This window comes from Dromiciops gliroides, chromosome 1 (genome assembly GCF_019393635.1).
Source record: "Dromiciops gliroides isolate mDroGli1 chromosome 1, mDroGli1.pri, whole genome shotgun sequence".
In the NCBI taxonomy this organism is placed as follows: Eukaryota; Metazoa; Chordata; class Mammalia; order Microbiotheria; family Microbiotheriidae; genus Dromiciops; species Dromiciops gliroides.
This window is the reverse complement of record NC_057861.1, coordinates 524,211,560-524,234,920: the sequence shown is the minus strand read 5'-3', so window position 1 is coordinate 524,234,920 and position 23,361 is coordinate 524,211,560. Positions and strand designations below refer to the sequence as shown.

Genomic DNA, 23,361 nt, shown 5'->3' with positions numbered 1-23,361 from the left:
GTATGTCTATGCCTGTTATGCTTATGAGCCTTCTGCTCACGTCTCAGTTTCTTGACATCCAGTTACTGGCTCTACCATAAGACTGACAGTGCTGTCCTAACAGGCTTCAGTTGTGGGCTGGTCTACTTTGCTATCTCACAAGTGATGTATGAACTCTCTTTTAAAATAATTACTAGAATATCAATACGTTTCTCTTAGTTTTTATCTTTTAGTTTTAGATACTTTGTATCTAAATTATAACAGTTTATTGATTCCCTCATTTTTCCCACTTCATGGGCTACTTCCTCACCCACACACTTGTCTAAAAGAAATATCCATACCCTTGGAGTAGAGAATCCATATCCATGTCCTGTGGTTTTTTCCAGAATGCTGGCAATAATACTGGATACTATGTCAATCATCTGTTACTGAAAGATTACCTACTTCTGGGAACTAGGCTAAATCCAAAGGATTAAACAATCCCTACTTGCAAGGTAAGTATACTGCTCTACAGCTGCTAATGCCATGTGGGTCTTTCTTTCTCCAAGAGTAATGCTTTTTGTTTCACCTCACAGAAAACTTGGAAGGCTCAAATACAGATGAAAACATATAAAGCAATCATAATAGCTAATATTTTCCTTAGAAATTAATTGACATTCCAGTTGAATCTCTGGTTCTCCAATAGGGTCCTACAGTCTCTCCCAGAATCATATTTCTACCTTGTGGTGTAGCCTCTTCTCAGAAGGCAAACACTTTGGAACTATCAAACAAGCAATCTCTTTTCCAATAGGACCTACACTGTCTAAATGGTGGAATGGCAAGGTCCCACTTTTTCCCCTCTCCCACCCCTACAATGTTGTGTCCTTCAGTCAAATTTTTAATATTTTGTTCTTATCCTATCTTATCTTATTATTTTTGTTTTATAGACTGGGCTTTCCTTATCTCATCCACGCCCAAAGTGCGGTAGCCAAAAATGGACCTAATACAGCTATTGATTGGCATGGGAGCTTTGACCTGCTCCACTTTTTTTTTTTTGAAGGGCAATGGGGGTTAAGTGACTTGCCCAGGGTCACACAGCTAGTAAGTGTTAAGTGTTTGAGGCCGGATTTGAACTCAGGTACTCCTGAATCCAGGGCTGGTGCTTTATCCACTGAGCCATCTAGCTGCCCCCCCTGCTCCACTTTTAACCTGGGCTAGTTTTCCCCTTCTTGGGAAACCTTCTGGCCTCCCTCAGGGGCTAATCATATTGGTGCCAGACACCTAATTGTCTTGGTGCACTGCAGCTCAAAACTCCCAAACTAAAGTAATCCACAAGTCTCAGCCTCCCTAGAAGAAATAAGAGTATACCACCACACCAGGCTCAATTGGATTTTTTGTTTGTTTGTGGTTTTTTTTTTTTTTTTTTTTAGTGAGGCAATTGGGGTTAAGTGACTTGCCCAGGGTCACACAGCTAGTAAGTGTTAAGTGTCTGAGGCCGGATTTGAACTCAGGACCTCCTGAATCCAGGGCCGGTGCTCTATCCACTGCGCCATCTAGCTGCCCCCTCAATTGGATTTTTTAAAGAGAGAAAAATTTAAAACTTGTCCATATTAGAACTGGGCTCCTAGTTAGGGCCTTTGCTTTGAATTGTAGCTTGAATGAATTTAAGACTACCTATTAAGTACTTACTATCTTTCAAACTCTATGGCTAAGCAGTGGGAATACAAATTGAAAAAGGGAGACAGTACCTGCTCTCAAGAATCTCCTACTTTAATTTCAGGGGATAACACATAGAAGAAATGTGGGCTGATGAAACAGTTGTTGACTCCCATTTCATTTAAACTGTATCAATAACCATGTGGGATCTGGAAAGTCTAAATTCTGGGGAGAGGGAGATGAAAATTAAGAAGAAGAGAAGGAGGTACATGGGGGGATAGGTCTTTCACAACTAATACAGAAACAACTCAGATCCCTGATTTAATTGTGACATCATAATAATTCTTACTTTTATAGTACTTTAAGAAATAGAAGATAACAGAATGAGAAAGACAAGAGCTTGCTTAAAGAAAATTAAAGACATTGGGGGTAGCTAGGTGGCGCAGTGGATAAAGCACTGGCCCTGGATTCAGGAGGACCTGAGCTCAAACCTGGCCTCAGCCACTTGACACTTACTAGTTGTGTGACCCTGAGCAAATCACTTAACCCTCATTGCCCCGCAAAAAAGAAAGAAAGAAAATTAAAGATACTAAGGGAATGTTTCATGTGAAAATGGGCACGATAAAAGACAAAAATGGTAGGTATTTCATAGAAGCAGAAGAGATTAAGAAGAGGTGGCAAGAATGAAAACTATATGAGAAAGATCTTAGTGTCACCAGCAACTGCAGTGGTATGGCTATTGATAGACCCAGATGTCCTGGAGAATGAAGTCAAGTGGGCCTTAGGAAGCATTGCTAACAATAAGGCTAGTGGGGGTGATGGAATTCCAGCTGGGCTACTTAAAATCCTCAAAGATGATGCTGTTAAAGTGTTACACTCAGTATGCCAGTAAATTTGGAAAACTCAACAGTGGTCACTGAATTGGAAAAAATCAATTTGTGTCCCAGTTCTAAAGAAGGACAATGCCAAGGAATGTTCAAATTACTGAACAATTGCACTCATTCTACACACCAGCAAGGTTATGCTTAACATTCTGCAAGCCAGGTTTCATTAATATGTGAACTGAGAATTACCAGAAAAGCAGGCTGGTTTTCAAAGAGTCAGAGGAACTAGAGACCAAAGTGCCAACATTCACTGTATTATGGAGAAAGCAAGGGAATTCCAGAAAAATATCTACTTCTGCTTCATGACCCCATGTTGTGGATCACAACAAAATGTGGAAAGTCCTCAAAGAGATGGGAGTACCATGTCATCTTTTTTTTTTTTTTTTTTTTTGCGGGGCAATTGGGGTTAAGTGACTTGCCCAGGGTCACACAGCTAGTAAGTGTTAAGTGTCTGAGGTCGGATTTGAACTCAGGTACTCCTGAATCCAGGGCTGGTTGCTCTATCCACTGAGCCACCTAGCTGCCCTACCATGTCATCTTATTTGTCTCTTGAGGAACCTGTGTACAGGCCAAGAAGCAACAGTTAGAAACAAACATGGAACAACTGATTGGTTTAGCATTGGAAAAGGAGTTTGACAAGGCTGTATATTGTCACCTTATTTATTTAATTTATGTAAAGAGTACTTCATGTGAAATGCCAGGCTGGGTTAATCAAAAGCTGGAATTAAGGTTGTCAGGAGAGATATCAATAATTTCAGAAATGTAGATGATGCCACTCTGATGGCAGAAAGTGTCAAAAGAAGCTTCTTGATGAGGGTGAAAGAGGAGAGTGTTAAAAGCTGGCTTGAAGTTTAACATTTAAAAAAAAGATCTTGGCAATTCCCCATAACTTCCTGGCAAATAGAGGGAGAAGAAGTGGAAATGGTGTCAGATTTTATATTCTTGGGCTCAAAGATCACTGCGGATGGCAACTGCAGTCATGGAATTAAAAGATTCTTGCTTCTTGGAAGGAAAGTGATGGCAAATCTGGACAGTATACTAAAAACAGAGATATCACCTTGCCAACAAAAGTCCATATAGTCAAAGCTATGATTTTTCCAGTAGCAATGTATGGCTGTGAGAGTTAGGCTATGAGGAAAGCTGAATGATGTAGAATTGATGCTTTTGAATTGTGGTTCTGGAGAAATTTTTTGAGAGTCCTTTGGACAGCAATGAGGACAAATCAGTCAATACTTAAAGAAATTAATCCAAGCTTTTCACTGGAAAGTCAAATTCTTTTTTTTTTTTTGGTGAGGCAATTGGGGTTAAGTGACTTGCCCAGGGTCACACAGCTAGTAAGTGTTAAGTGTCTGAGGTCGGATTTGAACTCAGGTCCTCCTGAATCCAAGGCCAGTGCTTTATCCACTGCACCACCTAGCTGCCCCTGGAAAGTCAAATTCTAAAGCTAAAGTTTAAATACTTTGGCCACATAATGAGAAGACTGGACTTATTGGATAAAATCTTCATGTTTGGAAAAAATGATGGCAAAAGAAAAAGGGGATGTCAGAGAATGAGATGGATAGATAGTGTCATGGAAACAGTGAACATGAACTTGGACAAACTTCAAGAGAGTGGAGGATAGAGGGAGCTGGCATGCCATGGTCCATGGGGTCAAAGAGAGTCAGATACAACTAGATGACTGAACAACAACACGGTTCACAAAATACTTTCCTCATTTAAACTTTGCACCTTATTTAATGCTAAGCTTTGCAGCATGAATAATCCTGTGAAGTAGAAAAGACAAATACGATCATCTCCATTTTGAAAATGAAGAAAACGAGGCTCAGTGATTTGCCCAAAGTCATTTAGCTGGTGTCATAACTGGGATTCAAATCCTAGTCTCATGCCTCCAAAGTCTTTGCTTTATCCCCTAGAGTATGCTGTCTCCAAAAGGAAACACCATACCTCGTACTATTATACAAATATAGGGCTGGAAGAAACCTTGGAGATTATTTAGCCAACTTTCCATGTTTATGAGATGAGAAAACTGAGGTTCAAAAAAGTTAGATGAGTGGATAGAGCACCGGCCCTGGAGTCAGGAGGACCTGAGTTCAAGTTCGGCCTCAGACACTTAACACTTACTAGCTATGTGACCCTGGGCAAGTCACTTAACCCCAATTGCCTCAGTAAAAAAAAAAGTTAGATGATTTGCTCAAGGTTATAAAAGTATTTTTTCATTTGCATATTAAATAGCATAAGAAAGTCACTCATTCATCTATGTATAACTAAAATATTGGAAACAAGGTCCTGAATCGAATTATGTTTGAAGTTTTTCCCTACTGTATTCATAATTTCACACAACATGCAAAATTGATGAATTCATTCCTTTAAACAAAAGTTCAAGAGAGTCAGCATGGGCTACTGGATAGAGAAGCCAGCCTCTGAGTCAGGAAGAGCTTGGTTCGAGTCCTGCCTCTGAGACAGACTTTCTGGGGAGCATGGGAAAATCTCTTAATACCTTAGTGTCAAAACAACTTTCTAAGACTGTAAATTAGAGTTGATTTGTCTGATTTAAATGGGTAGAGGGAGGCTCCACACTGGAACCTCCTCACACTTATGAAATAATAGGCTCAGGAGTATAAAAGTAAGTTGAGCTCAAAGTCTTTATAGAACACTCATGAGAAGTAATACCATGGAGCTCCCATGCCTCAGAAGACCCAGGCCAAGCACATGCTCAGAGCTTTCATCGACCTTGATGGGAATGGCCAAGCTTGGCAGGAAGGGGTGTGCTCCATTTTCCAGAAGTATCTAAGGCTCCCTTAGGAAGGGCTGGTAGAGTTGGCATGTATATGAAAACATTCCTCTGTCAAGGATTATTTCTTTCTAGAGTAGCTAAATGATTTCTTTCACAACACACCAGAATGACTGAAAATCAATAATGTTCGGGAGTGATATCATTGCTAATAACCATAAAGATAAAGCTGGTAGGGAAATTTTGACCTGCCAGGAAGAAATTTCCCATGAGAATCTTAAAATTAGGGCTGTGCTGTGATTGGCGTTGAGGTTTGGGGTGACTTGATACCTTCTATGACCACCTTAATGGACCTGTCATTATCTTGTACAGGATCATGCTCACAGTCAGTACTTAAGAAATGCTTGAAGAATAAATAAAGCTAAAACAGGCCCCAGTGGGTAGCAGGGTGAGTGAAATCAGTGGCTACCTGGGTAGGAGCCTGTAGTTTTAGTGGTCACTCAGTGACACTTGGACAGGGCTCCAAGGACAGATGTCATAACGAGAGGGAGGGAGGAGCACACTCATATACTGCCTTTACAATCAAAGGAAAAGGATCAGTTTTAGACTTGTTACTCAAAATAATGGATGGTACCAAACACCAGTGGCACCTCAGCCAAGAGGGAGCACCATGAGGCCAACATTTCAGAGGTGCTCCTCAGTGGCTGTGCAGACTTTGGGGAAGCAATTTATTCTTTTAGAATTCTTCCATATTGTTTTGGACAACTAAAAATGAGGGTAAGGTTTGATGCAGAGCAGAGGGCACTAGGTTTGGATATGAAAATTCTGGTTCTGCTACTTAGAAGCTGTGTGATCTTAGAGGCAGCTAGCTGATACAGTGGGCAGAGTGTTGGCCTCAGAGGACAACCTGGATTTGAATCCTGTCTCAGACATTTACTAGCTGTGTGGTTCTGGGCAAGCCACTTACCCTCCCTTAACCTTACTTTCCTTATCTGTAAAATGGAAATAAAATTAATATTTACCTCCCAAAGCTGTTGGGATAAAATGAAATAATATTTGTAAAGTGCTTTGCAAACTTAAAAGTGCTATATAAATGCTAACTCTTGTTCTTCTTATTATTGGGCAAGTGGCTATTCTCTTAGAATCATTTTCCTTTTCTGTAAAATTTGTCAATTCATTTATTAAGTTTATACTAATGAATATATCAGGTACTGTGTCAGGGGTTAAGGCTTCAAAAAAAATGAAATCGTTTCTTTTCTGAAGAAGCTTTCCTTCTATTGTTAGGAACATATACATAGAAAATTAAATATAAAAGATAAAGTAATTTCTAGGGAACAATACTAGCAGCTGGGAAATAAATACCTGTCCCATACCTGATTTACATTGTAAACTGAGTACCTTTCTATTATTCCCTTTGAGGAGACCTAGACATGAGCCAAACATGAACTTTAATTAATCTTTCTCCAGGGCCTTGCAATGGGGTCATAAAACACCAAAGAGTTTGAGAAAAGAGCCTGGTCCTTTTTCTTCATGTTAGACATGCCCAAGGACTGATCTTGGTCTGGCCAGGGCTGACCAAAAGCTTTTGGCCATACGAAATAATAATAACAACTGTAGCTCACATTTACATAGCATTTTAAGGTTTACAAAGTGCTCTGCATAGGTTGTCTCATTTGATCTTCACAATAATTTTGTGAGGTAGGTACCATAGGTATTATCCTCTTTTCACAGATGAGGGAACAGAGAACTTGTGTGTCTAAAATCACAAAGCCAGCAAGCACCAGAAGCAGGATACCAATCCCAGTCTCTTTCAAGGTATATATCTAGTCTCTTTTCCCTTCTCTTCCTTCCTGGCTCTAACCACCTTCCTGATACTGAAATGATAGTGGTGAAACTATGGGAGGCACATCTAGACAAAGTACAATAAACTAACCAAATTTACTAGTGGAAGCTGATGAGATATTATTCTCAATGCAGTGGGACGGGCATTCTCTGTTTTCTTGGGCTTCCATTAATCCACAAATGCCTTGTTGCTATGGAAAACAATTAAGCCTCACTACCCAATGGGATCTATAAGGATTGATTCACATATTCAGCTGACTCACTGACAATTCCATAATCTAGCCTTAACTTGTCCCTCACTTCTTGTATTTTTAATATTGTTCAACTTCAGACTCTCCAGAATTGGAGATTCCAGCCTCACAACTAGGGATGATCTCAGGCAAAAAGACTTCCCTTAGATCTCTTTCAGACAACCCTTAACTATTCAGGGAGAAGTTGGTGCCATAGCATCTGAGAGGCCCTCTGGGCATGAATTTAGGGCTCCTACATGTTAAGGCATCCCAAAGAGCTACCAGAAAGTGAAGCAGTTGGCCTGGATCTCTGTCTACCTGTCTGGAGATATATTCTCTTTTTTATAGTACGGGAACCAGAGGAACAGGATAAGGGGGTGTTAAATCATCTACTGCAGGTGTTTAAGGGCATCTACTATTAATCTACCATTGAGGATACTGAGGTTAGGGAGTATAGACTGTGAGCCCCTCCATTTGAATGCTATCTCCTTGAGACTTGGACTGGTTTTTGCTTTTCATTGTAAGCTAGCACTCAGCATAGGGCCTGCCATGCATGCAGCAAGCACTTAATGTATGGTTATTGACTGACTGATTTGGGATTAAATGAGCTGGGTACTACAGCCACGCGCCCCTCCCTTTTCATCTCCAAATGAATACTGACCACCAAATGCATAGCAGCGGATGACGATGCTCAGCAATGCTAGTCTTTTTACGTGGCCCAGTTATAAAGGTGGTGTTACCGTTGCTTGTGAAATTTGCTTTAGCTCCTCAGAGAATTCAAAAAGGCCATAAAGGACAATCCAAGGTAAACACCCAATCTAGGTTCGCGCGGATATGGAATATGTCATTGCTGCTTTGGAGCACTACATGGGAATTACCTTCTTTTTCATTTTCACATTTTTGAAGATGGCGTGGACCCTCCACGTTTTTGCAAACATTGCTCCAAATGCAGTTGTGTAGCCCACCGTGAGAATCCAGGTTCGGACCTAAAAATCCAAGAGAAGACAGAACTTTACATCTCTTCTCTGTACTGTATATATCTCACGTGCATCTAGCTATTTGCATGTCCTCTCCCCCATTGGAATGTGAGCTCCTAGGAGGAAGGGGCTGGTTTTGCCTTTCTTTTGAATTCCCACTCTTTTGAGCCCAATGCTTGGCACATCATCATTGTTTAAGAAATGCTTGTTGACCGACTGACCTTTTGTGAGCAAATTAAATCTTCTGTCTTTGGAAACCATTAAAAATTTCCCCTTTAGATATATATTTAAAGGCTAGAAGCATGGAAAGCATTTAATTCTAAACATTTGAAGGAGAACAAAACAACAAACCCCTAGATCTTTTTGTGTCAGAACTTTCACTCTTAGAGGTAGTTTTTCTTTCTTTCTTTTTTTTTTGGGGGGGGGTCAATGAGGGTCAAGTGACTTGCCCAGGGTCACACAGCTAGTAAGTGTTAAGTGTCTGAGTCCAGATTTGAACTCAGGTCCTCCTGAATCCAGGGCCAGTGCTTTATCCACTGCGCCATCTAGCTGCCCCGAGGTAGTTGTTTCTTTACAGTTTAAGAAAAAATCTTTCAGACAATTCCTTCTTTTCTTTTTCTTTCTTTCTTTTTTTTTTAGACAGGACAATGAGGGTTAAGTGACTTGTCCAGGGTCATACAGCTAGTAAGTATCAAGTGTCTGAGGCTGGATTTGAACTCAGGTCCTCCTGAATCCAGGGTTGGTGCTTTATCCACTGTGCCACCTTGCTGTACACCAGAACAACAATTCCAAAGTGACTCCAGGCCTGACTGGTACAGAAACCCTTTCCCCCTTTCTCCCAACCCCCAACTTCTCACCTGTGCCTCCCAGGCTCTGCCTTTTCCCTGACCCAATTCCCCCCAGAGACTTCTTATGTCTGGAGATATCCTGGGCTTCAATGGACCATAGATTTAGATCTAAAGCTGGAATGGGTCTTGGAGTTATAAGTCTCTCTCTCTCTCTCTTTTTCTCCCTCCCTCTCTCTCTCTCTCTCTCTCTCTCTCTCTCTCTCTCTCTCTCTCTCTCTTTTTTTTTTTTAGTGAGGCAATTGGGGTTAAGTGACTTGCCCAGGGTCACACAGCCAGTAAGTGCCAAGTGTCTGAGGCCGGACTTGAACTCAGATACCTCTGACTCCAGGGCCGGTGCTCTATCCACTGTACCACCCAGCTGCCCCCCTCCCTCTCTTTTTCTTTCCCTCCCTCCTTTTCTCTCTTCCCTCCCTCCTTTTCTCTCTTTCCCTCCCTCCCTTTCTCTTTCCATATCTCTCTTTCCTTCCTTCCCTCTCTCTCTCTTTCCCTCCCCCCTCTCTCTCTGTCTCTCCCTTCCTCCCTCCCTTCATCTCTTCCCCCCCACCCCCAACAGATGAGGACACTGAGGCTTGGAAAGATTAAATGACTTCTATAAGGTACCAGAAGTAGAAAGTGGAAGTGTTAGGATTTGAAGGCCTCTGAAGGTCTGCAGATTTGATGCCCCAAGACCGCTAACTCCAAATCCTATAATATTGTTCCAATATGTGGGTGCTTCACTATCAAAAGGTGAGCTACATGTCATGGAGAGTGAACTAAGCCAGGAATCACGAAGGTCAGGGGTGTGGCCATTGACAAGTCACTTTTATCTATTGAAAATGAAGCAATAGGTCTTGATTATCTCCAAGTCTTTTCCAGTTAACAGAGTCTTTGAATTTAGTCAGGACTCATTTACAATATTTATTAGCTTTTTTTTTTTTATGATTACGATGATATTATGATTAATTACATTCTGCCTTGCCCAAAAGGAGGAAAATTCTCCCTTCTGTCATTTCCCGTGGTTTTTTCTTTCATAGCGTGTAACAAAACACGCCCTCCTCCTAGCTTGGAGTTATTTGTGTTTCAGTGTAAAAATGTATGCCTTAAGTAACTCTATGAAACTTAACAGATGTTTGAGAAGGGACTGGCTGTGGGCAGAGAAGCAAACCTTGAAGTGGGTGGAATGGAGAATTCTCCCTGGGGCTTCAGAGAAGTGGAGCAGGGAGCTTGGGAGAGCCAAGTGGAAAGGGACCAAGCGCAGAGTTAGAAAGCATAGAGGTTAGACAGTCAAAGCCCAAAAATTGTGAAGAGGAAACAGAGGAGCATGGAGCTAGTTGACCATAGGAAGGGCCAGATGTATGCCTTCTAGGCTAGAGAGAAACATACTGTATTGTATGGTCTGAAAGATGGCCACCAAAGCACTGTTAGGCTAGAGAGCATGGGCAAGGGTCAAGATCTTTTTTTTTTTTTTAAAGTGAGGCAATTGGGGTTAAGTGACTTGCCCAGGGTCATACAGCTATTAAGTGTGTGTTAAGTGTCTGAGGCTGAATTTGAACTCAGGTATTCTGGACTCCAGGGCTGGTGCTCTATCCACTGCACCACCTAGCTGCCCCCCCTTTTTTTTTTGGGTCAAGATCTTTTAGACAAGCTCATCTAGGCCTGTTGTTATTGAGTTCTTTCAGTTGTGTCTGAATCTCTCTGATCCCATTTGGTGTCTTCTTGGCAGAGATGCTGGAGTGGTTTGCTATTTCTTTCTCCAGCTCATTTTATGGGTGAAGAAACTGAGGCAAACAGGGTCAAGTGACTTGCCCAGGGTCATGTAGATACTAAGTGTCTGAGGCTGTGTTTGAACTCAGGTCCTCCTGACTCCAGGGCCAGCGCTCTATCCACTGTGCCACCTAGCTGCCTGTTATCTAGGCCTAGGGAAATACACAAGGAAGAACAGTGTGTAGGACCCTCTTAGGAGGTCTAACACCTCTGTACCTTTCCCCAAATATGAGCTACCTGCAGGCCTCATCTTCCCCTGTGGTTGTCAGGCTATACCTGGCAGAGAAAACTGTAATCTCTACTCCAGATCCAAAGCGTATCTCCACAGTCACTGTCTTTAATTTGCTGACTTACCAGGCTGTAGACACCATATGCCTCAGACTTTTGAAACCTGCCTTTTTCTTAGAGCCTTAGTTGATTTCTGGGATTTAATTCCTTTTCAGAACATACACTCCAATATAATGTAAGCTGCTTGCCAGTAAGGAGATAATTTCTTTTATTGTCTTTTGTATCCCCAACACCTAGCTCAGTGCTTGACACATAGTAAGTGCTTAATGAATGCTTGCTGATTGATTGAACTTATTATTTAAAGGAAAAAAAATGACCTCCTCCCTCATTTGTTTTTGAGCCTGTAGACAGGTGCTGCACACACACATTTTGTCTGTTGACCCTGGGGCTGAATTTCATTAAGGGCTGCTTCTTTTCACGATCTGCTCTGCACAAGCCAATTCCCCACAAACACAGAATAGTAGCCCTTGGTAGAGAGCAGAGGTCTCTGCTCTCCCAGAAACACAGAGGCCGGAGAACCTTCTTTAGTTCTGAAGCCAGGGGGATATGGGATACCAGGAAGACACATAAATTCACCAGACTGGGTAAGAAGGAATAGAATCTTGAGGTCACTATGGACAAAGGAATGCCCCAAATTCATTAACCTTGTCAAGCCTCAGGCCTGTAGTAAATCTGCTTAGCAATCATGCTATAGGATCTGACTCCTGTGCATCACCAAGGCGAGGTCCTCTGGTAACACTCTGCTAGCACCAGAGGGATATTGGCTGCTGGCTTTGATGTGGTACTTGTTAATTTCTTTAAATGGATTCAAATTTGACCTCAGACACTTAGTAGCTGTGTGACCCCAGGCAAGTCACTTAACCCTATTTGCCTCAGTTCTTCATCTGTAGAGTGAGCTGGAGGAGATGGCAAACCTCTCCAGAATCTTTGCCAAGAAAACACCAAAAGAAGTCATGAAGAGTTGGACACGACTGAAAAATGACTGAACAACAACAAGGTTTTGTTTGTTTGTTTTGTTTGTTTTTGTGGGACAATGAGGGTTAAGTGACTTGCCCAGGGTCACACAGCTAGTGTGTCAAATGTCTGAGATCGGATTTGAACTCAGGTCCTCCTGAATCCAGGCCCGGTGCTTTATCCACTGCACCATTTAGCTTCCCTGAACAACAAGGTTGTGGGTAGCAGCTCCAGTGTTCCTGAGGGATCCAGCCATTCCTCAATATCTGTGCTTTTGCCACTATTCTTAGAGTTCTCCTCATTGCCTGTGATTTTGTTCTGAGTGTGGCTTTCTCTGACTACATAATAATAGCTAATATTTGTACAATGCTTACTATGAGCCAGGCACTGTGCTAAACACTTTATAATTATTACCTCATTGGATCCTTATAGCAACCCTGGGAGCTGTTATTATCCACATTTTACAGATGAAGAAACTGAGGCAGGCAGAGGTTAAATGACTTGCTTAGTCACATGGCTAGTAAATGTCTGAGGCTGGATTTGAACTCAGTCTCCAGGCCCAGTACTCTGTCCACTGTAGCACTTCGCTCTCCTATGTGGCTTTGTTCCTTCCTTCTCTGGCTTCTGCATTCATATTCAATGGGACAGGAGTTATGGACATTATTTGTCTGACTTGTGACTTTTTGCTTAATCCTTTCAGCCCTTTATGCCTTTCTATACTCAACTCATTGACCTGTCTGACCTGACATATTCCTCCTTCTTTACCTGTAGCCACAGTCATAGCCCAGTCTGGCCAGCCCTGCTCTGCTGTCATTTATATCCAATTATGACAGGTGGCGCCATAGTGCACAGAGGGCTGGGCTTGGAGTCAGGACTCATATTCCTGAGTTCAAATTTGGCTTTATACACTTCCTAGCTTTGTGACCCTGGGCAAGTCACTTTACCCCGTTTGCCTCAGTTCCTCAACTTTAATCTTTTCTTTTTTTGTGAGGCAATTGGGGTTAAGTGACTTGCCCAGGGTCACACAGCTAGTAAATGTCAAGTGTCTGATGCCAGATTTGAACTCAGGTCCTCCTGAATCCAGGGCTGGTGCTTTATCCACTGTACCATCTAGCTGCCCCATTCCTCAACTTTAAAATGAGCCAGAGAAGGAAATGGCAAAACCACTCCAGCATCTTTGCATGAAAAACCCAAATGGGGTCACGAAGAGTTGAACACGACTAGAAAATGACTCAACAACAATAAATGACTGAACATGAGGGGGTTATGTTGGAGGCTTAGGGAGGGAGCAGTTGCTGGGGCTTAAAAAGCACTCAGTCTGTATAATAACTAATAATAATAATAACATGATAATAAATAATAAATTGATACGACACTTTAAGGTTTGCAAAGTCCTTTACAAATGTCATCTCATTTGATCCTTAGAAATACCCTGAAAGGTAGGTGCTATTATCATCCCCATTTTACAGATGAGGAAACTGAAGCTGAGAGAGGTTAAGTGACTTGCCCAGGGTAACACAGCTAGTAAATTTCTGAGGCTGAATTTGAACCCAGGTCTTCCTGACTCCACACTCCTGGTACTTCCTACTTCCTGACTTTCTGAAGACATACTTCCTTCACTCTATTTACCAGGCCATTAGGTTGTAAGAGAAATTAGATTAGTAAAGGTCTAAACTGTGAACTAAGACAACTTGATACATGTAGGTCTTTCTGAAGCTGTAAAGATGTACACGGGTACTTCTTGAATTGGATACAGCACTGGACTTAGAATCAGGAAGACAGGTTCAAATCCTGCCTCATATACTTACCAGATGTGTGACCCTAGACAAATTACTCACTTTCTAGGTGCCATAGTTTTCTCCTCTGTACAATGAGGGGGTTGTACTCAATGGCCTTCTAAGATCCATTCTAGTTCTATGTCTATGATCTTAAGAATTTACATAAATTCTATACATAACAATGCTGGTTACTCACTGCCTTTCCCTCCCACTACTCATCCTGAGGCTACTCTATGCAATGACAAGGTTGTACTGTGCTCATGAGGAACATCTGACTTAATACTTTTTTTTCCTTCCCACTATTTTCTTCCTCCTAAGGTAAGAAGTTATAAATTTTGAAGTGAAAATAAATGCAATAAAGAACCAACAATTTTGAAAATACATTAAAGCTCTGAGAAGACTCATAATTTTTGCAAAAGTCTTCATCCGTCTTTTTTATCCTCCTCTGGTTATATCTGCCTTCTCTCAGTCATGAATATTACAGATAAATAAAAACCTTTCTTGTCGAGTTATATTGTTTTATTTAATATGAATGTTGCAACAGTATTATTTTCTAATGTTTCGTTGTCAATATATAACATCTTAGTGGTATTATGAGTTAAAAAGGTTTAGAGCAAGTCTGTATAAGTGTGTGTGTGTGTGTGTGTGTGTGTAGGTCTGAGTTCTTAACCGTAAATTATAGTATTATCTTATGGGAAAATTGAATGAGTTGTTTTCCAAGCTCTAGCTCAGGAGTTCTTAACATTTTTGTGTGTGTTAATAGAACCCTTTGACAGAATGGTGAAGCCTATGGACCCCTTCTCAGAATAATGTTGTTATAATTTTCCCCCTGAGGACTGCTTTAGTTGCATTCAGAAATTTTGGTATTTTGTTTCATCGTTTTCTTGATAATTTTCTTTCACATAATTATCAATTGTTTTTATGATTTATTCTTTGACCCACTCATTATTTAGAATTTCATTGTTAAGTTTCCATCTGAGCCTGCCTTTTGTTTGTGCTTCCTGAAATGATTACTTTTTTTTTATCATGTTATTGTCTATAAAGGATATGTTTATTATTTCTGCCTTCTTACATTTCTTTTCAATATCTCTGTGTCCTTATACATGGTCAGTTTTTGTAAAAGTTTCCTGTAATGCTGATAAATACATATATTCTTTAGCAGTCCCAATTAGAAGAAGTCATAAATCTTTTGTTTTTTTGTTTTTTTGTGGGGCAATGAGGGTTAAGTGACTTGTCCAGGCTCACGGCTAGTGTCAAGTATATGAGGCTGGATTTGAACTCAGGACCTCCTGAATCCAGGGCCAGTGCTGTATCCACTGCACTACCTAGCTGCCCCCAGCTATAAATCTTTTGATTCTAGATTCTCCAGCAACCTGTTCAAATATTTTTAAATAATTGTAAAGAAAGTGAAATGATTTCCCCATTTTAAGGTATCTGTCTGATACTTTTAGAAGACAGAAGAGTTCATTTTACAAGTTAAGCCTTCATGGATTTATTTAAGTGATTCTTATATCAGGTCCAGGGTTTAGGTAAAGAAAAAGTGATATATGAAAACTGAAATTCTCTAAAGTCTCAGATGAATCATGACTTCCTAATTTGATGTTATTCTTATCTCTTTTGTTAATAGGATTAGCTCCATAAGTCTTGAGCTGGTTTTCACATGAACTAATTAGTAGAAAACCAAATTTAAGAGACTGTACTACATTGTATGAGGTCTTGTTACTAGCAGATCTTGTCAGAATTATCTACAACTGATTTGGAACTTCAGAAGCAGAGCTCCCTCCATATCTGCCCTGAGGATGAAGCCTATTCCAGAATGTCCAAGAGAAGATATTCCAGGGACTGGACAATTACATGGGACATCTAGGACTCAAAAATATGCTGATTAAATGGACACTGGGAGTGGGTTATTAGGGTACAAGGAGACTTGATATTAGGTAATATTGATGATTATTATTGTATTGCTTTCCCCTTTTGTTTCATGGTATTTATGCTTATGTTTGAGTTTTCTTGGTTACCTTGGTGACAAGTAAATCTCCCTTCTTAAAATTAGTCAGTCCATTGTAAACCTTCTAATCAGTTTGATCTGAAACCTGATTTATGTAATTCTGATTATGAATATGTGAAAAAACCCTTATAGATTTAACTTACAGATCAGTGATCCATGGGGGGACTGGGCTGCCATTCCCCCATGAATCAAAAGAGGAAAATTGCAGGAGTTGAGGGGATTGGAGTAGTAAGTGGTGGTGGGAATTGAATGATCCACACTGACTCCAACTTTTGACTCAATTCTGCAGCTAAGTTTCCTTTCTATTCAATTATGGGTCTAGTCCAATTTCTGTCTTGTGAGAAAATTTTATTTAATTGTGGGAATTATGAGAGGACTTTGTTACAATTGATTGAACCTAGCCTTGCATGGCTGGTCAGAAACCTGGTCAGATCTGAAGATTGATGCAAGGAGTTTTCTCACAATTATGCATCTCAAGCAACCCATATGTCTTATCTGAAAACTGGCCTCATACCAATCAATAAGTTATTATTTCTGTGTTCCTTTGATTGTTTACAGACACATGGGAAGAGTGGGACATCTTTTTTTCCCTGATTTTAGGGAATTGAACCTGTTCACTCTCCCCCTCTCAATTTGGAAAGCCCCTAATCTTTCCTCCAATTAGAAATCAGATTATCTAATGCTCTATCCAGGTTAATTGTTTCCTTCTAATTAATTGATTTTTTTAGAGCAAATGTTTTTAATGCATAAAAATCTTTTTTCCCCTGTATACAGGGTCCAGTGTCAAAGCTGAGGAAGGCTGCTAGTCTTGATTTTTAGACAATTGGCATGTATTGCTTAATAAATCTATATGCTTGACAGTTCAAACCTGTGTTTCCTTAGCCATTTCATCTTTCACCCACCAAACATCAAAGGTCAACTGATCCACCTTTTTCTAAGTGATATTTCTCTCAGCTACATCCCTGACAAATTAGCCACTCAGTCTTTGCTTAAGGACTTTCAGTGTAGGTGAACTCACTATCTATTCTAGACCATTGTACCACCATGGCACAGAGACTTGATTCAAGAAGACCTGAGTTCAAATCCAGCCTCAGATAGTAGCTGTGTGACCCTGGACAAATCCCTTTAACTTTTCTCAGTCTCAGTTTCCTCATCTATAATTACACCTACCCTCCAGGGCTGTTGTGAGGATGAAATAGGAAAATATTGTTCTTTGCAAACCATAAAGTGATAGATAAATACTCTATTATTGTTGTTATATTACTTTAAGAGAGCTCTAATTATTAGGATTTCCTCCTCACCTGCCAACCTCCCACAATGTAAAGCCTACATCTGCCTCCCCGCAACCCATTACTCCTAGTTTTGCTGTTGGGGGCTATGTCAAACAAGTCTAATTCCTTTTCTATACGGCAGCCCTTGCAGTATCTCCTGATTGTTATTATGTTCACCCCCCAAGTCTTTTCCAGACTCCTTCTAGTGATCCTCAGATGACACAAACCCTCTTCATTCTGGTTGCCCACTTCTGTATGCACTCCAGCTGGTCACGCTTATACAAGGTGACATGTCCACCCCATCCCCTCTCCTGAGCTCTAGTTTCACATTATTGTTCACCTGTTGTACAGAGTCCTCCACCTCTCGATGTTCTACTGGCTCCTCAAACTCAACATGTCTAAACTTGAACCCATCATCTTTCCCCTTGACCCTGCCCCCTTTCCCGGTTTTCCTACTGTCAGTATGATGGGGGAGAGAGAAGTACATAAGGACCAGGAGGCAAAAGAAAATACATGAGAGACATGAACAAATATTGGGGAAACCTCTCTGAGAGGCCCTAACCATAGTCTAGTTATTGAGAAGAGCTGTTTAGAAGATGACTGATGACTTAGCACTTTCACCCAAGACCGCTGCTGCCAAGGTATCCAGGAATGGTAGTTGTTGCAGTTTCTGCAACCTAGACAACTTGGGAGCTTCTTGCAAACTATTGTTGGATCTTTCCTTCCTTCCTTCCTTTTTTCTTTCTTTCTTGGACTTTATTGACTTTCATTTTTCCTCCAATTAGAAGATTACATGTACTGGTTAGTTCTTCCCTTCCCTTCCCTTCCCTTCCCTTCCCTTCCCTTCCCTTCCCTTCCCTTCCCTTCCCTTCCCTTCCCTTCCCTTCCCTTCCCTTCCCTTCCCTTCCCTTCCCTTCCCTTCCCTTCCCTTTTCACTGGGCATTGAGGGTTAAGTGACTTGCCCAGGGTCACACAGCTAGTAAGTGTCAAGTGTCTGAGGCTGGATTTGAACTCAGGTCCTCCTGAATCCAGGGCTGGTGTTTTATCCACCGTGCCACCTAACTGACCCCAATGGTAGTCTCAGAGAAAACTGATGATCTATGTCTTGGGAAAGTGGCTGTGATTTTTGTGGGTTTCAGACATGAGGTGATTGAAAGGAGGAATTTGCTGAGGTTGTGGGTATGGCTAAGCATCATGAACCCAGCCATCAAGGCCCCTGGGAATTATCCCTAATGGGTAGCATTTAACTTGCTCTCCTTTTGGGAAGTAGTGGGTGTTGTGGTGTCTATATCCTGGAGGTCCTTTGTGGGTTTCTGTGCCTGTGACACCTGAGACCTAGAATTTGAAGAGATGGGGCTGTCATGATGGAATGTGATCATTATTAGCATAGTTGGAGAGTTGGGCAGCTGAGCTGTAGAAGCAAGAAGGAAGCAGCAGCTGCTGACAGTAGCCCTAACAAGGGCATTGGTTGCTTTCCCAATTTTAGTTTGTCTATAGGCAACTCAAGGAAGCAGAGATATCCCAGGTTGCTGGGTTAGTATTCTCTAAATTGACCAAGCTAACATGTTAAATGCTCTTGGTTGTTGTTTATCATTTAGTTGTTTTAGTCATGTGTTACTCTTTATGACCCCTTTTTGGGGTTTTCTTGGCAGAGATACTGGGGTGCTTTGCCATTTCCTTCTCCAGCTTATTTTACAGATGAGGAAACTGAGGTAAACAGGGTGAAGTGACTTGCCCAGGGTCCCGCAGCTAGTAAGTGTCTGAGGCCAGGTTTGAACTCAGGAAGATGAGTCTTCCTGACTTGAGGCACAGTGCTCTATCTACTGTACCACCTAGCTGTTATGCATCTGATTCTTACTTCCTATTTTATTGAGTCTCTCTTAGGAGAACTTCATCAACACCCATCCTTTATTTCTGGAAGCTTTCCAGTGTCTTTCTCCATTCTCTCCTCCTTCCTTCCAGGCTTAGAGGATGAGGTAGGACTCCTTATTGTTAAAGCTAACTGTTCTCCCTGGACCCTAAAACTTATTTCCTCTTATCTTTTGTGATCTTGCTCCATCAATCATTCTCTTTCTCTTGTGCATCTTTCATCTCTCCCTCTCTACCAGCTCACTCCTTTTATCCCATAAACATACTTAAGTTAGCTCTATTCTCACAAGAACCTTTCCTCCCTCTTGCCTCTCTCTTCCCCTAAGATATCATCATATCTGTATTCTTGTCCTTGCCTTATTCTCCTTGTGACATTGCTTTATTGTTCCAGCCTTGCCTTCTTAGTTTTATTCTTTTCCTTGGCTTTTAGGACCCTATACATTCATGGTCTTGCTCCTACCAATTGGATTGTTCCTTCTCTGTCTCTTTTCCTGGATGTTGAGTCCTTCATGCGCCATTTAAAAATAGGTGTTTTTCAGATTCTTATCTCTGGCTTTCTTCTCTGCTCTACCACATCTCCCTTAGTAGTCTCATCTACCTCCAAGGCATAAAGATGATTCCCAAATGAAAATCTCTACTACATTTCCCTCAGAACTCCAGCCTCATTTTTTCCAAATTCCTGTTGAAAATTTTCACCTTGATATCATCCTGGCAACTCAAATTCCATTTGTTCAAAACATAACTCTTGGGGCGGCTAGGTGGTGCAGTGGATAGAACACCAGCCCTGGAGTCAGGAAGAGCTGAGTTCAAATCCGACCTTAGGCACTTGACACTTACTAGCTGTGTGACCTTGAGCAAGTCGCTTAACCCCAATTGCCTCACCAAAAAAAAAATTCTCAAAACATAACTCTTGGGGCAGCTAGGTGGCACAGTGGATAGAGAACTGGCCCTGGAGTCAGGAGGACCTGAGTTCAAATCCGACCTCAGACACTTAACACTTACTAGCTGTGTGACCCTGGGTAAGTCACTTAACCCCAATTGCCTCACTAAAAAACAAACAAAAAACCCCCCAAAACCCCATAACTCTTTTCCCCCTACTCTAACTTGTGCTTCCCTCAAATTTCTTTATTGTTGGTGATAGCATCACCTTTCTTCAGCTATTCAAATTTACCCAAACTCATAACCTCAAAGTTGTCTTTGACTTTCCCTTTCTCTGCATGTAGTAGGTGCTTAATAAATGCTTTTCCCCTTCCTAAAAATAAGACAGTGGGATGGGCTGTCTCACAAGACAGTGAACTCCCCTTGCCTGAAGGTGTTCAAATGCAGAATCACATGGAGTCATTGACACATATGTGGAGCTGTACCCTCATTCATGGTCTTCTAGCCTCTACCAGAAGGTGACTAATGATGAGGTAGATTATTTCTCCTTTGGACACCTTTAGGAAGGTTTTCCTTTTATCAAACTCAAATGTGTCTGTTTGCACCTTCCACCCACTGATCCCAGGCCTGTCCTTTGGGGCCATGCAAAGTAAGTATAATCATTCTTCCATGTTATATTCTTCTGGGTATTTGAAAACAGGTATTGTGTGCCCCTGGGATTGTTTTCTCTTCCAAGTTAAATATCTCTAGTTCCTTTAATTAATCCTTCTATGGCCCATTTCCTTGGTAGCCTAGCTCTCCTTCTTTGGATGTGCCCTAGGCTTTCAGTGTATTTCTTTTTTTCTTTTCTTTCTTTTCCCCCACTGTGGGGGTAATGAGGGTTAAGTGACTCACCCAAGGTCACACAGCTAGTAAATGTCAAGTGTCTGAGGTTGGATTTGAACTCAGGTCTTCCTGAATCCAGGGCCAGTGCTTTATCCACTGCACCAGCTAGCTGCCTCCAGTGTATTTCTTAAAATGTGATGGTCAGAACTGAACATATTCTCCGGATATGGTCAGCAAAGGGCAGAGCACAGTGGAACTATCACCTTCCCCATTCTGGACTGCTAGACTCTCAGTACATGCTCCTTCTTCTATTAATGAAATCTTAGTTTAACCTTTGTGGTCACCAGGTCACACTTGAATGACCCTGAGTTAACAGTTTCCTGGGTGCTTTTCATAGGGACCCTCCTCTAGCCATGTTTCCTTCCTCCTGTCTTTGTGCAGCTGAGTTTCTGATGCCAAGGGATCTCTCCACTTATCTACTCTCCACTTATCCTAATTAAATTTGAGTGGCAGCCTGGCATTATGGATAGGATGCTGGACTTGAGGTCAGGCAGATCTGGGTTTGAGCCCTGCCTTTGATAGCAGCTGTGTGACTTCTGGAAAGTCTCTAGGTCATAGGCATTATGATCAGTAGAGGGAGTACCCATGCCCCAAATCATCACAGATCATTGAAATATAAATGTAAATCTCATCTTGCTAGGTCTAGTCCGTCATTCTAGGCTATTTGAGAGATCCTTCTGAACCACAGCTTTGTCACCAATCAATTAAACAAACATTTATTAAAGTGCTCACTATGCTCTAGGTACCTGGGCTAAGTGCTGGGCATAACAAGAAATGCAAAGCCAGTCCCTGTCCTCACAGAGCTTATGTTCGAATGAGGTAGAAAAAAGGTAAATAACTAGCCCATGCAAAATATGTACAGAGTAGATAGAAAGTATCCTTAGAGGACAGTGTTCTAACAGCTGGGGTGGGGAGAGTCAGGAAAGTTCTCCTTCAGTATATTAGCTTTTCTTTTCTTTCTTTCTTTCTTTCTTTCTTTCTTTCTTTCTTTCTTTCTTTCTTTCTTTCTTTCTTTCTTTCTTTCTTTCTTTCTTTCTTTCTTTCTTTCTTTCTTTCTTCCTTCCTTCCTTCCTTCCTTCCTTCCTTCCTTCCTTCCTTCCTTCCTTCCTTCCTTCCTTCCTTTCTTTCTTTCTTTCTTTCTTTCTTTCTTTCTTTCTTTCTTTCTTTCTTTCTTTCTTTCTTTCTTTCTTTCTTTCTTTCTTTCTTTCTTTTTATTTTTGGTGAGGCAATTGGGGTTAAGTGACTTGCCCAGGGTCACACAGCTAGTAAGTATGTCAAGTGTCTGAGGCTGGATTTGAACTCATGTCCTCCTGAATCCAGGACCAGTGCTCTATCCACTGCGCCACCTAGCTGCTCCCATATTAGCTTTTCTTTACACCCTAGTGTCATCCACAAAAATCAAGCTGGATGGGGGCAGCTAGGTGGCACAGTGGATAGAGCACTGGCCCTGGAGTCAGGAGTACCTGAGTTCAAATCTGGCCTCAGACACTTAATACTTAACTAGCTGTGTGACCCTGGGCAAGTCACAACCCCAATTGCCTCACTAAAAAAAAAATCAAGCTGGATGACTATCTGTCAGGGATCTTGTAGAAAGGTAGGAAGTTAGACTGGGGGTCTCTAAGGCCTCTTCCAACTTGGATTGTTAACACAACCAGCAAAATTGAACGACTGATCTCTGAAGCAGGAAGGCAGAAGCTATTGCCAGTGACCTGGAGAAAGGCATCGGATTTCTTTTTCTCTCAAAGGCTGTTCAAAAGAACAGACCTAGCCTAGGCTTCAGGGCTGGTATTTTGAAAACTGGCCCTCAAACTGCAGAGGAAGGAAGGAAGGAAGGAAGGGAGGGAGGGAGGGAGGGAGGGAAGGAGGGAGAAAAGAAGGAAGAAGGGAGGAAGGAAGGAAGGAAGGAAGGAAGGAAGGAAGGAAGGAAGGAAGGAAGGAAGGGAGACAAGCATTTGTTAAGAGCCTCCCATGTGCTAGGTACTATGCTAAGTACTTAAAAAATATTACCTCATTTGATCTTTGTAGGTTGGGGGGGGGGAGTAAGGTGCTATTATTATCTCCATTTTACAGTTGAGGAAACTGAGGGAAAGAGAGGTAAAACAACTTGCTCAGGATCAAATGGTTAGTATGTGTCCGAGACTGGATTTGCACTCAGATCTTCCTGATTGCAGGTCTAGCACTCTATCCGCTGAGACACCTAGCTGCTCTAGAGCTGGTTATGTACAGTTATTCTTCCACATCCTGGGTGAGGGGCGCGGTGTCCCTGTGATCTGGAAAATCCATGTAAAATTTTTTGACCTTCCTTTTGTACCAGAGAAGAAGTCTGAATTTTTTCTTTTCCTTTTATGGGGTGTTTATGTACTTTATTGTAAAATTTGGGTTGATATTATATACATATACTATACATATATGCATATAATACTATATAATATATAACACTATATAAAATATAATAATATCCATATCTCATGCATTTCTGAGTTTCTAAACCTTTTCTGTGTCATCTTGCTGGCTTTTATGTCGTCTGCGGCTTCCACAAAACTCCACCCAAATTCCCATT

At 41.4% G+C, this 23,361-nt stretch overlaps 1 protein-coding gene across 2 annotated transcripts in view; it reads right to left on the bottom strand.

Moving 5' to 3' along the window:
• The window catches only part of GABBR2 (gamma-aminobutyric acid type B receptor subunit 2), an 866,539-nt gene that overhangs the window by 149,546 nt on the left and 693,632 nt on the right, over positions 1 to 23,361 (bottom strand). The window contains exon 12 of one of the 2 annotated variants that reach the window (XM_043976612.1): positions 8,180 to 8,287. The exons of the other annotated variant lie outside the window; for it this stretch is intronic. Within the exon in view, the coding sequence (XP_043832547.1) occupies positions 8,180 to 8,287 (108 nt within the window). The remainder of the gene's footprint in view (positions 1 to 8,179; positions 8,288 to 23,361) is intronic. 2 annotated transcript variants of the gene reach the window in all.